Genomic DNA, 16,683 nt, shown 5'->3' with positions numbered 1-16,683 from the left:
AGTTAATTTTTATTATATTATTTTTAGTAGGCCGGGACAGGAAAACTCCGTTAGAAATTCATAACTCCTTCATCTGACGTCCGTTTTCGTATGTCTTTTTACCATTGGACTACTATCGACGTGATCTTTGAATCTCGTTTAGATTGTTTCGGCTAGAAATCACTCGATCTCATATTCAAACTTTGAGCTGCATACTACTAAGTCGAAACTTAGAAAAATCATAACTTCCTCATACGAAGTCAGATTTAGACGTTCTTTTTATGTACGCTCTCGGTTGAACGTATTCTACGACTTTCATTTTGATCACTATGGCTAAATATCGCTCTATCGTAAATTCACTATTTACGTCACATAGTGTCGTACCGGTTCTGTCGCGAAACTTCGACATGTCATAACTTCTTCGTTATAACTCGGATTTCAACGTTCTTTATATGTACGGGAACCTTGTGACATATACTACAACTTGGTTAAGATTATTTATTATAAACACCCTTATATCAAAAAGTTATTTTTGACGTTTATCGTCTTTAAATTGATTAGCTCGGATCTACGGGCGTTACAATTATCTCCCCCCTTAGGATGATTACGTCCCGGAATCATCAACGAAATAGGTCTGGTATAATGATTCCATATGTAATCTTTTCATCCTAGGTAATAATCATACTTCTATGTTTCTTCGAATGAGTATCTAACTTTTGGACTTCTTGACAGCATGCGATGCTTAATCTTGCACCTGCTCATTATACTATGTTGGACTTTCAATCGTAACCTTCGAGTTACAAAATAAATCCTTATTGAGGACTCCTTCTTCTTAAAATAAGCACTTTCCTTCATTTATTGTAACAGATCGATGGGTCATGTTCTAATGACCTCTCATCGTATGATGCAACGCTTAGACTCAAGTCTCTTAGAGTCAAATTCCAGAATGGAATATACCTTCCTTCATATTCTAATGTAGAATTTCTAACTACTAACTTCTTTATTGATCGCTTTGATTTCAATCTTCTGGCTTAAGTCAGATGCTACATCGAACTTGGTTCTCCGAACCACGTAACAAACTCATCATAGTCGGACTCAGTTTGATATGACCACTAGGGTCGGAATAACAATCACCTGCGTAGTTATTACCGAAACAATGGTAATGACATACTTGAATAAAACGGAATCAATTACTAGCTTCTTGGTAACCTTGTGACTTTCCCTGATCCAAGTGTGAGTCCTGTGATTCCAATAGTATAGATCTCTACTACTATTCACAACTACTCATACTCGTCCCAAGTATCGTCTTGCAGTCCCCAAGTCCTAAAATCGCAAAACAGTTTAACACATGCGAATGTGTCCAATTAATCATAAAAATTTTCCTAAACTCTACTAGGACTTATTCCATGCGTATCTTCAATCATCAATTCTACTTCAACTCGGTTGGTGATGGAAATTCCAGACGATAGGACAACTTCAAGAATTACACAAATCGTTCCATCATCCTGCCAATCGTAGGTGTACTTCAGACGTACCGTACTCCTCTAAATGTTCCGTTATTTTATCAGACATATTCTAAAGGCAAGATACCAGTCTTACGATATCTTCCGATAGATGTCATTTACTATCATAAGCCTTTCATTTCCTCCATTTACTCAATTCTCTACGAGTCTTCACCATAATGTTTTGTACACCCAAGCAGACGCTCGGTGTGCTTAGGCGAGAATTTTAAGATAGGAAAGCTTTATTTACGATAGACGTATAAATCTCCTCATGACTCCGAAACGTTTACATGCTAGTTCTAATATTGTAGTCATACGCTTAGAATCCTAAACACATAAGGTTTCCAGATCCGGTCGGCAACAGACCATAGACCCAAACAAATAATAGCATATATGGTAAACATATAGTATTTAAGCACATAAAGGCATTTTAGGCATATTTCCTAAAATAAAGTAGTGCTCGTGTCTAAAATATGGTAGACACTCATCTCACAATCATCACTTAAAGTTCTAAGTTTAAGTCTAGAAATCCTACAAATTCCTAGTTCGCTTAAACTAATGCTCTGATACTAACTGTGACATCTCCAAATTTCAGGGCCAGAAAAGACCGATTTGTTTATGCTTTGATTTATAGAATTAGAGTAAACCTTTGATTAAAAGAGTTGCGAAATTTGTTCCAAAAACAAAATATGATAAGAATTTATCAAAACATTTCTTAAAGAAAATGTATTTTCATTAAATAACAACACTTCGGGATGTCATGTTCCGATACAGACCAAAAGCATATGAAGGTTTGGGCCCAATTTGGAAAAATTGGGCCATAGATGGGCCATAGTTTGGGCCTAGATGATTATGAGATATTTGGCCACCAGAAATGCCAAATGTTTGGACTGGACTAAATGGTTGGGCCTTTGAATGAGACCATGTAAAGGTTAGGCACAATTTGGAAAATTTGGCCATATGTTGGGCTTTGGTCTATGGTTTGACTTTTGGGCCTTGGACTGAATAAAGCTGAGTTAGGGTAAAGCAGTTTTTTACCCCAAGTATGGATTTGTGGTTACGCATTGGAACCTAATTATTAATTGGGTACTGTTTGATGTTGGCAGTTCGAGAATCTATCAACCAGCAACTGGAAGTTCATCTGCGGGACTTTAGCAGTGCGAGGCGAGTCTTCTCACCATACCAATGGGTCTAAGGCACCAAGGCCGACCCATTATGTGATTATGTTTTATGTGTTAGTCCTTTCTGTGATTTGATATGCTACGCGATTGTGTGTTATTACATGGACGACCCCGGGGGGAGCCCGTGGCATTGGATGTAAGACCATGTGGGGTAGCCCATGACATTGGATGTAAGACCATGTGGGGTAGCCCATGACATTCCTAGGTAAAGACCATATGGGGTAGCCCATGACATTTGATGTAAGACCATGTGGGGTAGCCTATGACATTCATAGGTAAAGACCATGTGGTGTAGCCCATGACATTCCTAGGTAAAGACCATGTGGGGTAGCCCACGACATGAATGTGTAAGACCATGGGGGGAGCCCATGGCATCCTTACAGGTTTATGTATGCATGGCTTATGTGATATAGGTAGCTTCTATAGCTAGCATGATATGTGATACAGGTAGCTTCTATATATGTGATATGTGGTTTGTGTGTGTGGTATGCTCTGGGAAACTCACTAAGCTTCGTGCTTACAAGTTTGTTTATGGTTTCAGGTATCATCGTTTCGGAAAGGAGGGGCTCGGATTGATCGCAGTGCACACACCTATGATATCCGCAATGAATGATTTTGAGATAAACTCTGATAAAGGATTTACTTGACTATGATTTGAAATGTTTGAATTAAATGGTATCAACGTTGTAGTCATATTAAAAATGAAATTTTTACCCTTGATTTTTGGGTCGTTTACAAATCTCATCGTTCTCCAAACACATATTTTTCAGTTGTTGTGAGTCAATTAATTTATTAATTAAAAAAATCAAATATTGAACGTTTGACTGATAAACTCTAAATTTACAACCATAATTTTTTGTTGAAATCAAAATAAAGGAAAAAATGGAAATAAGTTGAAACAAAGAAAAGAACCCAAAAAGCATGTAGGTTTTCGAAATTCAGATTAATTTGGCCAACCTTTAATACTCGATATAATTATCATTTAACTCTCTTTTTAGAGATTATATGACTACTATAGACTTTTTCTCCACCTACATTTTTTGGATTAGGCTCAATGTATATGTAATAAAGTACACATACATCGACTTTCCTTCTTTTATTCTTCCTATATATTCTTTACCCGACATGTATGTCTTCTTATTCTCCTTATATCTTCTCTACTGAACATGTATTTTTGTATAAAAATTCATTTTCATTTTCATGAACTCTTGATAACAATAACAAAAAGAAAAAAAAAGAAAAGAAAATATGGATGACAAAAACATATAAATAATGTTCTTATATGTGCATAATATTTCAATTAACTAAACAATTAGGTATGATAAGTTGGAAAGTTTTAAAAGTTTCAAATGAATATTATTCAACATAAATAAGATAAATGGTCTATGTTGAATTATAGTGATTGGAATTAACTTAGAGTTGTGTATGTTTATAAAATAAAATAAAGATAATGAAAAAAAATTAGCATTGATTTGAATTATTTTATGACAAAATTGCAAAAATGGTACCTATGGTATGCATTTTTTGGGGGTTTCATTCCAAACCTCGACTTTTTGGATCCATGGTCATTTTGGCTTAGTTTGTACATAGAATTAGTCCCCCCGACTTAACTTCCGTTAAGTTATTGTTGTTAACCCCTCATGGGCCTCCCACATGAGGGTATATTTGTTTTTTCACTTATAAGGGACCATTTTTGCACCTGAAAAAATATATCCCCCTTTTTTAAAAGAAAAAAATTAATATCTATTTATTTATTTTAATGATTAAAAAATAAAAGAGGTCTCTCTCTCTCTCTCTCTTGTAGGGTTTTGAGCATTCTAACACTCCTAAGGTGTACACTCAACCCTAGAAACCTTCGATCTATGTTTGTCTAAAATACATGCAAAATTTGATTTCCAAGGTTCATAATCCTATCTAGCATAATGGGGAACTTTAATCATAAAAGTTTGCTAGAATTACATCCCTTGAAGTGAACTGGATTCCTTGAAACCTTGTGAGCCTAACACCCCAAGTGTGATGCCTCAAATTTCTCACACAACAACAAATGCACTTGGAATAAACTTGAGAGATATGTAGAACACTTTAGAAATCGACTTGCCCTCCTTTGTTCTCTTAGGTGCCGATTTTGTTGTGTAACATGAAGCTTATATAGTGTGTTACAATTAGGGTTACACCATGTAAACCCTAATTGTCATGACCTTTCATTTCCATGACCCATGGGTTATATAACCACCATGGAGCATCCTATGAGTTTTAGCCCAACTTGATAATCCATAGAGCTTTAGCCCACTATACAAGTATGAGTGATTTACACAATCAACCCGTATATTTAATTAGTCTTCTTTTGATCACTTAATTAATTCCAAATTAATTCTTGATCAGTACTATTTAAATAATACTATTAATATATTAGAACTTATAATATATTAATAAACCTTAAGTGTTATTTCTCTCATTTTTGTCTATCCAAATGCATTATGCCATGCAACCCAAATGGACCATGCCAAACAAGGTCAAGTACATACCAAAAATAGTTATGGACATAGACACCTTATCCAATATCTCTCCTTTGTCTCTCTCTCTCCCTCTCTCCACACACAAAAATACATAAGTAGATGAACTCATTTATCCTCCATTCTACTCTCTTAGATTTTCTGAATCTCCAAATTCACTCCCAATGTCCTCTTTGTCTTCCTCAATATCATGACTATAACCATTCTCTTCACCTCCAACTTACCCAACCACAATAAAATAGAAGATCAAAAGGAAAAATCCCAATCTTTTTCAATCTACATGGATCCTCCATTCTCCACCGTATCAGATCTTTCAACGTATTCAATCTGACCCCGACACAACACCTCTTTTGCCACTACCTGATCCTGAATCGGATCATGTTGAGCCAATGATCACATCCCCCATTATCATCAATAATCAACAACCCTTGAAGTTAAAGAACAGATAGAATATCAGTCGAGACTAGAGACCTGAATCTTTGATCTGCCTTAGCCTTTGTCTATATGTAGTTATTTGCTTCGATTTATAATTCTTTAGAGTAAATTACGTGTTTGATCCTTGTGGTATGCTGATCTTTTGCTATTCATTTTCATTGATATGTTGATTTCAATTAACCTTGATCCTGTGGTCATCATTTGTTCATCATCTTTAATCGATTTCAAAGTTCAAGAAATCAAACAAAAAAACTGATGTGTACAATTTGGGTGTGATTGTGTTGATCTTCGTGACCTACTTTCACAACAAAGAGAAACTAATGCAATAGGGAAAGGATTCTAACAGACCTGATTGACTTGGAGTGCCTGATCGGATTCTAACCACCACTCATTTATTCCTCATCTTGCTAATTGGGGTAACCGTCGGTTGAAAGATGTTGTATAACACCCAAACGATGACTGGAACTTCAGAAAGCTCATTCACACAAAGATCTTGGGTCTTTTTGTGCGTGTCTGTTGGTATTTACAAAAGGATTTTAAGTTGTAGGTGAAATTACCCTTTCTCTTTCTATATGTGTTTGTATCCGATAGCAACAATCGGAGGTAAAGTATGTTGGTGAGCAACATGGAGTTAGGCTCTTATGGTGACGTGACAATGAAGGTGAACACCAATGGTGGTGTTGATGGGTTTTTGGCAAGGAATATAAGAAAGGGATTATGAAAGAGAGTTTAAAACGAGGTGTTGATGGGTTTTCCTGATTTAACACAAAAATGAGAGAGAGAGAGAGATATCAATTAAAAATAATAAATAAACAGATATTAAATTTTTTCTTTAAAAAAAAGGATATATTTTTTTAAGTGCAAAAATGATCTTTATTAGTGAACAGTCAAATATACCCTCATGTGGAAAGAACATGAGAAGGTTAATAGCAATCGCTTAACAGAAGTTAAGTAGGGGACCAATTTTACGTACAAATTAGCCTGGAAGAAGGACCACCATTTTTTCAATTTTGTCTTATTTTATTAAACATATCTTAAATATTTTGTGTTATATTTATTGATACGGATTACGGAGGGCGTATAAATAAAAAGGCAAGGGTCTTCTCTCAACCGGTCTACGTTTCGGAATTTACTGTGCGCACAGAAAGAAAGAGTTCCTCCTTCCCCAAGTTTCCAAAGCATTTCGATTCTCCAATTCTCAGGTTTTCGAATCAGTTTATTGATCGATCAAATAGCTGCTTCAATTCGATTCTCACACAGAGATTCTCTAGCTATTTCTTCGTTTTTCTTCATTAATTGCTGAAAAAAACCTCGAATTTGGGGTGGATAGGATGGGCGGCGGAAGCGGTGATGATGTTGTTACCGAAGGTATTGAATCAAGCAAGGCTGAAGGTGGCGACGCCGTTACCGTTAACGTACGGTGTTCGAACGGAACGAAGTTCTCCGTTCAGGTATCCCTTGAGTCGTCTGTTGAGTCGTTCAAGTCTGTTCTTCAACAGAGCTGCGAAATCCCCGCGGAACAGCAGCGATTGATTTATAAAGGTCGCATCCTCAAGGACGATCAGACTCTTAAGAGCTACGGTACTTTCAGTTTACCATCGATTTCTGTTCACTGATTATGATCGTAATGTTAGGCTTAGTGTCATTGTGATCTGAGTCGATTCAATTCGTATGCTAGTAAATTGATACACTCCTCAATTTGTATTATATTTAACCGTTCTATCATACATGCGATTCTTGATAACAGGAATGCAATTAAATCTTCTAGAACCCTAGAGTTTCCTATCATGATTTGGAACATAAATTCATTTGGACGAGTGTGTTACAAGCAACGCTTTGTTTTTGGATGTCAAGCTGCAGACATTTCAGTTTTCACTAAAATATTTCTATATGTGGTTTATACTTTATAGGTTTGGAGGCGGAGCATACAGTTCACTTAGTACGTGGATTTGTCTCTGCTACATCTACTCCAGCAGGTGCTCCTCCTACCACTACCAGAGCAAATACTACTCCACCTGTTGCAGGTGAGGCTGGCTCAGTTGAAGGTGGTGTAATTGGGCTTGGTGCTTCACCATTTCCTGGACTTGGATTGGGTGGTTTAGGTGGTAATGGTGGCATGTTTGGAGGCGGACTTCCAGAATTGGAACAAATGCAACAACAATTGACTCAAAACCCCAACATGATGCGAGAAATCATGGATCTACCTCTTGTTCAGAATCTATTAAACAATCCAGATGTTATGCACAACATGATGATGAACAATCCCCAAATGCGTGAAATCATTGATCGGAATCCAGAGCTTGGTCATATGCTCAATGATCCTGCAATCCTCAGACAAACAATGGAAGCTGCAAGAAACCCTGAACTCATGCGTGAAATGATGCGTAACACAGATAGAGCAATGAGTAATATCGAATCCTCACCTGAAGGATTCAACATGCTTAGGCGAATGTATGAAAATGTCCAGGAGCCGTTTCTGAATGCCACCACAATGGGTGGTGGTGGTGGTGGTGATACAACAAATGATTTGAATTCAAATCCATTTGCAGCTCTTTTGGGTGCCCAGGGTGGTCAAACCCGTGGCCAGGCGGCTAACCCTACCAGCACCACCACCACTGGCGGTGATACTACTGGCTCTCCTGCTCCAAATACCAATCCACTCCCGAATCCTTGGGCGGCTGGTGGTGGAGGTAACCAAACAAATCCTGGTGGGATTGGTAGGTCACCACCGCCAGTAGGTGGTTTAGGTGGCCTTGGTGTTCCAGGTCTTGAGGGATTGTTTGGTGGTGGTGGTGGTGGTATTACCCCTGATCCAAATTCAATGAGTCAACTCATGCAAAATCCAGCTGTTTCACAGATGATGCAAAGCCTACTTTCAAATCCACAGTATATGAATCAGGTACTTGTTTTTTGCTTACATTAGTTCAAGATTTTCTTTTTTATTGGGATGTGTAGTTACTAAAACTTTTCATTGTTTTTTTTTTTAAGATACTTGGCATGAATCCACAGATGCGAAGCATGCTTGAATCAAACCCACAATTAAGAGAAATGATGCAAAATCCTGACTTCATTCGCCAATTAACTTCTCCAGAGACAATGCAGGTATATATATGACTATGCATCTATTTTCATGCACAAGTTTGAATAAGGAAAAATAAAAGCTCGTTTGGTTTTCTATATCGAAAACGTATAATAAGGAAATACAAGATACTTTCAGGTTATGTTAATAAAGCTTTCGAATATGACTCTAGAAAATATAGAAAGAAGAGAAGTCACACATATTGATATTCATACTAATTAATGCATGTGAATATGCGATATTGAATGCATGTCATGAAAGATGTTAATTTGTTATTATCATTTAATGTGAAAAGCTTGTTATATTTGTTATTATCAGTAAGATAGTAATACATTGGTTACTTAGTTTTATACTTTTTATTTTATCATGTTTACTGTTGTTACATTTTACAGCAAATGATGACACTGCAGCAATCTCTTTTCTCTGGTAGACAACCACCCGGTACTCGGTAAAACTTTTATCCTTTTTTTTTTTTTTTTTTTTTTTTTTCTCTGATTGGTCAACTCAACTGTTGACTTTTACTTTACCATGTAGTAATTCGTTATTTGATATCAACTTTCTGTTTCAGGGAAACAGGTCAAACCGGTGTAGCAACAGGTAACAAATGGTTAACACTTTTTATATTTCCAAATTTATAACTAAATCATAATAAATATTAATAATAATCATTTTCTTTTTTGGTGTAGCAGGTGGGCCCGATAACATGGGATTGGATATGCTTATGAACATGTTTGGTGGGCTTGGAACTGGTGGCTTCACAATGCCAAACAATTCAAATGGTAACCAACATATTATCAAACATCCTTCATATCTTACAAATAAACTCATGTATTTTTCATTTTTTTTTAAATAAAAAAAAAAATAACAGTGCCTCCGGAGGAATTGTATGCTACACAGCTGGCACAGCTACAAGAAATGGGATTCTTTGACACACGTGAGAATCTTCAAGCACTGACAGCAACAGCAGGTAATGTTCATGCTGCAGTTGAGAGGCTATTGGGAAATCTTGGTTGATAAATATTTATGAGCTGTTACATATTATATAAGATTAATATAATATACATACATATATAATATACAATATTATCATGGGTAACAGTCAAACTCAGGTTGCGTTCAAAGATATTTCGTTAAATTTGGTGCATGAATGTTCCTTTTTTTTGGATGTTTTTTAGAAATTGTTTTGTTTTTTTTCCTTGATTGTAGTTTGGTAAGCCATAATAATTATGTAAGTAGATTTTGTTGCTCATGTGGAAACTTGTCTTGAATGTAGTTTCAGGTGTTTTCCCTAATTATATCCTTTTTAACAAATGATTTGAGTTGAGAAAAAATCGGTACTTTTAGCATATGTTTTGTAACACCTCAATATGATTACAAAATACATATGAAAATTTTAATTTCAAAACATCGTTTTATATAAAGCAGTCGGAAGTTTTACAACTTTATATAGCATTCTACTTTAAAGATTTTGTTAGCATTACTTACATGGTAGGAAATTACTAAGACATGATACTTGTGGCACACACGTTCAACATTATGATCACAATTGTTCAAAAACTTACCTTGTAAGAATCACACGCATACATGCATGAGAGACCATGTACAAGAGAAAAAAAAGGAAACAGGTTTTAAGAGGGAAGAATGTTGATGGATAAATTTTGTGTATACGAATAAAAGAAACTACTTTGTCCTTGAATCAGTGGAATACATATGGTGGAGTGAACGTGAGACATGTGAAAGTGGGTACATTTTAGAATCTTGGTTGCCATACCGGCTGGTTTAAAGATAAATCATGTAACATCCTAACTTTTATTCCATTATAAACATCATTTCATTTACAAAATATGATAATTAGTAGAAGATACCTCCAATTTGTACAATTTTTTTAATCAAAATATAGATTTTGTCTTTCACGGTGTTACAAACTAATATGATAAACTATAGGAAAACATCATACGTTATTACAAGCATTTACAATTCAAAAGATACTACTAAAATCTTTCCACTTCTAGGTCAAAAGTAAGAGCATTACGGTGTGGGTCGTGTTACTTCTTGTTGTGGTTGAGTTGGCAGCCCATAATGCTGTTATAACATCAAAATTTTCATATTACTTTATCTATCATTTTTCTCACAACTCCTTTATCTATCATCAAATTTGTATGGTTCCTTTGTTTGTTTTTGTTTTTGTTTTGTTTTGTTGTTTTTGTTTTGTTTTGTTGTTTTTTTTTTTTTGCATATTACTTCATTTGGCTTTATGTAAAAACTAATAACCAAAACACTCTAACTCTAACTCTAACTCTAACGAGAAATGGAATTGTAAGTCAAAACTAAAACACATAACTTATGAAGTTTTCCACTTTATAGCATTTTATTTTAAAGGCTTTGTTAGCACTGCTTACATGGTAGTAAATCACTAAAACATCATACTTATCATAAACATTCAACATTATGATCATAAGTGTTCAAAAGCTTATTTTGTAAACTTATGGGTGTTACATGGTTACATATTTAATGCCAATATGTGATGTTAAGCAATTTCATTTTGTTGGTTTTGTTAATTAGAGGACTTGTTTTCGGAAGTTTGTTTCTTTAAAACTAACGTCATAAACTTACTTATCATCGACATAGTTTATTTCAAGTATGTGACATTTCTTATCATTAAACTTATCGTTCGATTTCCAGTTTGTTGTCACAAATAGTTATTTTCTAACCATTTAAACATGATTTAAGATGAACTCAAAACAATGTAACTAGATTCTTTTGAAACTGAAATTTTATGTTTCCAATTAGAAACATTTACAATCATAAAATTAATTTGACCCATAATAATTTTATTATATTTCTTTGAGATTGAAGGTTTTGATTTGAAATTGAATAATAATGCGATGCTAAGGAATTTATTAAATGAGCTATTATTAATCTCACTATTGATGGGAAAAAAAATAAAGCCGTGAATGAATTCAATGTAATGATATTATTATAGATCAATCACTTTAAGATTATAACATTTCCAATGCAAAAGACATAAAAACTTCAATTATATTCCAAATATATATTAGCGTTTGGAAGCTGTCAATGACCTGACAATTCGTGTATTCGTGTCATGATAACATGTCAGCCACGAATTTGACACCATACGATTACACGATGATAAATAAGCTTTATCTTAATTTTTAAGATGTATTCGTGTCGTGTATTTGTGTCGTGTCGTGTCTTTCACAGATTCGTGTCTTCATGTCTGAAATTGCCAGGTCTGGCTGCCATTTTGTTTGATTCTAAAATCAAATTATGATGTCAAGTCGAACTAAATCGTTGTTTTTCACCTAATACAATATTTGAGCACCTGCAAATAGACTTTGATATATATTTTACCAACAAGAATTGAACATGACATCATGTTTATTTGTTTTGGAAAAATAAAATGTATCCATTATATTTTAATGTTAAAGCCTATCAAAAACATCATAACATAACAACAGAAGAAAAATATGAAAATTATGATCCAGGACGAAAAAATCGGTCCAAACAAAAAAGTTTGGAAAATGTTAGTTTTTAAAAAAAAAATTAAGTTAATGAAAAAATATGTAAAATCGAAAACTTAGTGATAAACATGCTAAAATAATTAAACGGGGAAAATGAAAAACTATAATAGTTTTTTTGAAATAATTAAAAAAATAATAAAATACAGAAAACACAATCATTTATCTAGCAATATTCAAAAAACCTTTACATTTTGTTTATATATAAAAAAACCCTTATATTTTCGGTTGACTTTCGTATTAACCCAAAATCCGTTTTTTTAAAGAAATCAACGGTTGCTTTATGACTGACTTTTCTTTTAAGGTTATCATGGAAACAAAATTAAATGACGTTGCCTATTGTATAATATAAAACGTAAGAAATAGATAATCTACTTAAAGACCATTTACTCAAGCAAATATAAGTGATATTGTTTTTTTTTTCTATCATAATCTAAAAAGAATAAGATAAATGTCATGTCACAAAACAATCAATACCTTCTTTAAAAAAACAAATGAATATTTTGGTAAATCTAAAAAGTAACTGAAAATGTAATGGTTATTCTAGTATAAACAAAATATTTTTTTTTGCCCCTAAAAAAATATGTTTAGAAAATAGTAAACAATAAGGTCTTTTATGGCAAAGTAAAGGGGAAGTCAATGTAAATATATGAAAGTACAAGGGAACTCAATGTAAATAATTCCATTTGATTTTGTTAAATCCAAACAAGCATTCCGAGATGGGAGTCGTTCCGTTATATCATTCTGTTATTCCAGTTTATTGCGCTCTTCTTCACTCTAACTCCATTTCTTCTTCGATAAATTTCTCTTAAAAATCGAGAAAAGAACCCAAATCATTGCCCTAGAATTCAATTCTATTCGATTTCAATTCTGTTACAATTCAAAGTAGGAAAAAAAACAATCAGGAACGATGATGGTGAAGGCTCATCCCTCCCAGAAACTCTACACACGTATGAGGTTATGGGAGTTTCCGGATCAATATATTGTTGAACCCACTGATGGTTCTTCTGGGTCTTGTTTAGCTGTCAATCGTGTTAATGGCTCCATGTCGCTTGTTGGTTTGTTCTCGATTCTGTTCTTTTGCTTACGAATATTTATCAATTTCTGATAGTGTAATGATCGCCTTAGATGTACTGAAAGGGGTTAATGCGATTATGATTTTCCATGGGATTTGAAGAATGTAATCATCTGGAGGGTTCTGATAGTACTTGATTAATCATTAATGTAATCTTCTGTTTATGTAGATGAAGTTCCGCATTGCACCATGGTTCGTGTTCCAAAAATTCAGACGGTTTTTGGTGTTGTTGGGATGCTAAAGCTATTAGCAGGTTAGATGATCATCATGATGCTAAGGATTTGAATCAGTTTAACTTCTAGGTTGCATGATAGTCAATGTTATCAAGTTTTCATGACTCCTGAACTCTATCTCATCTCTATGTTCTAGGATCATATTTATTAGTGATTACCGATCGTGAATCTGTTGGAACTTACTTGGGGCATCCGTTCTTCAAAGTTTTGTCACTCAAAGTCTTCCCTTGTGATCATTCCTTGAAAAATTCTCCCGCGGAGCAGGTCAAATTACCCTAGGTCACTGTTTTTTTACTTCTTCATGTTCGTTAATCTTTATGATAGTGTAAACATTCATCTTACAATTCCCATTTCTGACAGAAAAGAGTGGAGTCTGAATTTTCCAATCTGTTAAAAGTTGCAGAAAAGACCCACGGACTATATTTCTCATATGATGTCAATATAACACTAAGGTCCTTCACCTTCTCTACATTCAACTCATGATTAAATCACCCAATTCATATAATATTCAAGAAAACTTGTTTCTCACAATTTTCAGTGCCCAACGTTTGAATGATTTGGGTGATGAATCGAGGCTGCTTCCTCTTTGGAGACAAGCAGAGCCACGATTCTTGTGGAACAACTATATGTTGGAAGTTTTCATAGATAACAAACTTGATCCATACATGCTTCCTGTTATTCAAGGATGTATGTATCCTTTCTATCAATTCCTAATTTACTTTTTTCAAAGTTATTATTCATAACGAATGAATGCAAATCATTTCTTATTTCCTCAACTTATCCCCAGCTTTCCAGACGTTTCAATCAGCCATCGGATTAGAGATCATAGACGTCACATTGATCGCAAGAAGATGCACTAGAAGAACAGGGACTCGGCTATGGAGAAGAGGAGCTGATGCTGATGGTTATGTAGCAAACTTTGTCGAAAGTGAACAAATCATACAGCTAAAAGGTTTTACCTCATCATTTGTGCAGGTTTGATTAATTTCATATACATCTTTTTTCCTCTTCGAATTCACAAATCACACGAATTTCCTAACCCTAGTTCGATTATATGTTTATTAATTTGATTTTGTAGGTGCGAGGTTCAATGCCTTTTATCTGGGAACAAATTGTCGATTTGACATACAAACCTAAGTTCGATATTTTGAGACGTGAGGAAGCTGTATGTGCAACTTTCTTTTTGCGACACTTTCAATTGCTCTTATTTCTTCGGTTAGTGACAGTTTTATTTGATTCGTTTCTACAGCCTCGAGTTGCTGAACGCCATTTTCTCGATTTAAGGAAGAAATATGGAAATGTTTTCGCTGTTGATCTTGTCAATACGGTATACAAATACATATATAATCATATATATTATATAATATATAATTTTCTCATTTCATATTTTTTGACTCAAAGTTTTATATTTTTTATGGTTTATAGGATGGTGGCGAGGGACTATTGACTCAACAATTTGCCAATTCAGTGCATAATATTCTTAGCAATGACGTCAGGTATATATATTTTTAATCATATTTTACCAATTTGTTCGTGAATTATATATATTTTGATTTTTCTAAATGGGTTGTTGACTTCCATTGTGTATAGATACTTGCATTTTGACTTCCATCGCATTTGTGGACATGTTCATTTTGAGCGCCTATCTATCCTTTATGAACACATTGAGGATTTCCTCATTAAAAATAGGTATTGTACTATTTATGTTCATATCTTTATTTGTATATCCCATAAATGTTTTTTTTTTTTTTGAAATTGTAGGTACTATATGTTAAATGAAAAGGGTGAAATCGTTGAAAAACAAATTGGAATTCTACGCACAAATTGTGTTGATTGTTTAGATCGTACAAATGTCACACAGGTATATATATACTACTCACTTTTACACCATTATTAAGTGAAAAAAAAATGAAAATTTAATATTTTCTTATTTGACGTGTTTTTTAGAGTATGATTGGACGAAAAATGTTGGAATTACAGCTTCAAAGGCTTGGTGTTTTTGATGCTAATGAAACCATTAGTACATATCCTAATTTTGATGACCGTTTCAAAATATGTATGTATTTTCTTACTGAATATTGTGTATTTTTAAATTTTTAAAATTTATATTTATATATATTTGAATATAACAGTATGGGCTAACCACGGGGATGATATAAGCATCCAGTATTCTGGCACGCCTGCTTTAAAAGGAGATTTTGTTAGGTAAAATTGACCTATTTGCCCAATATCATGGTTGCTAAAGGGTATTTTAGACATTTCTATTTTCTTTTTGAAGGCTAAAGTGTGTATCTATCAATATATAATATCAATATATAATAATGTCTTTTTTTATATAATAGAGTTGGTAAGAGGACTACTCAAGGGATTCTTAAAGACGGATGGAATGCGTTAATGCGATACTACCTCAACAATTTTGTCGATGGTACAAAACAGGTAGATTTTTCTTTAGAAAATAAATAAATATATAATTATTTTATAAATTAAAAAAAGTAATTATAATTTGTTTCATATAGGATTCGATTGATCTACTCCAAGGTCATTACATTGTTTCTGTCTCACGTGATTTGGTTTCTACTACGCCAAAAGGAGGGATTGAAGCCATTGCTGTAATTACACCTTACAAATTCCTTTATTTATTTATTTTTTTTAATCATGGACTTCAATTTTTACAGTTTGTGTTTTTTTTTTTTTTTTTTTGCAGTCTCTTCCTCTTGCTTTGTTTCTGATCACAATGGGGTTCTTTTTTGCAATGATGTCACTCATGCGAGGTGAGTTGCTGTTATTTTTTATAGGTTAAAAAAGTTTTATATTTAAATAAAAACAATTATAATATGATAATTTTTGATGCAGTTGGGGATGATATATGGCAATTATTGTTTTCTTTATTCTGGGCGGGACTGAGTGTAGGTGTAGCATCATTCGTGAAAGCCAATGGTCGAATTTTCTGTAACCGACCTCGTTTGCATAAACCTCCCCGTTGATTTTAAAGTGAAAGTTTTTAGTTTTTAATTTTTTTTTCTAGAAAAAAAGTCTTTCATTTGTTGTTTAAGTGATTTTTGTTTGTAGTTAGTTGATGATGTGCATTGGCCATGTTAGAAGTCATGTGTAAGTAACTATCCATTTTCATGTACCTTTGGCTTATTT

The 16,683-nt window shown here is 33.9% G+C and overlaps 2 protein-coding genes across 4 annotated transcripts; both read left to right on the top strand.

The window, feature by feature from the left end:
* Positions 1 to 6,701: 6,701 nt before the first annotated feature.
* LOC145087257 (ubiquitin domain-containing protein DSK2a-like) lies at positions 6,702 to 9,883 on the top strand. 3 transcript variants are annotated; one of them, XM_079025182.1, is made up of 8 exons: positions 6,702 to 6,812; positions 6,941 to 7,191; positions 7,521 to 8,509; positions 8,599 to 8,712; positions 9,082 to 9,137; positions 9,258 to 9,286; positions 9,376 to 9,468; positions 9,558 to 9,883. In XM_079025182.1, the coding sequence occupies exons 2-8, from the start codon at positions 6,942 to 6,944 to the stop codon at positions 9,701 to 9,703; spliced, it is 1,677 nt and encodes a 558-aa protein (XP_078881308.1). In that variant the 5' UTR covers positions 6,702 to 6,812; position 6,941; the 3' UTR covers positions 9,704 to 9,883. The 3 variants fall into 3 exon arrangements, with proteins under 3 accessions (XP_078881308.1, XP_078881307.1, XP_078881309.1); XM_079025181.1 differs by having other exon boundaries at positions 6,712 to 7,191; XM_079025183.1 differs by having other exon boundaries at positions 6,713 to 7,191; positions 9,379 to 9,468.
* Positions 9,884 to 12,999: 3,116 nt separating this feature from the next.
* LOC145090556 (phosphoinositide phosphatase SAC7-like) lies at positions 13,000 to 16,683 on the top strand. Its single transcript, XM_079028713.1, has 17 exons — positions 13,000 to 13,286; positions 13,473 to 13,556; positions 13,673 to 13,800; positions 13,897 to 13,988; positions 14,075 to 14,223; positions 14,324 to 14,511; positions 14,615 to 14,701; positions 14,786 to 14,863; positions 14,962 to 15,032; positions 15,127 to 15,225; positions 15,298 to 15,397; positions 15,484 to 15,592; positions 15,669 to 15,741; positions 15,879 to 15,972; positions 16,053 to 16,145; positions 16,241 to 16,307; positions 16,390 to 16,683. The coding sequence occupies exons 1-17, from the start codon at positions 13,139 to 13,141 to the stop codon at positions 16,518 to 16,520; spliced, it is 1,791 nt and encodes a 596-aa protein (XP_078884839.1). The 5' UTR covers positions 13,000 to 13,138; the 3' UTR covers positions 16,521 to 16,683.

The sequence above is a fragment of the Lactuca serriola genome, chromosome 2, assembly GCF_051521515.1.
Source record: "Lactuca serriola cultivar US96UC23 chromosome 2, Lser_US96UC23_V15, whole genome shotgun sequence".
NCBI classification, from domain to species: Eukaryota; Viridiplantae; Streptophyta; class Magnoliopsida; order Asterales; family Asteraceae; genus Lactuca; species Lactuca serriola.
This window is presented reverse-complemented; position numbering and strand designations above follow the sequence as displayed.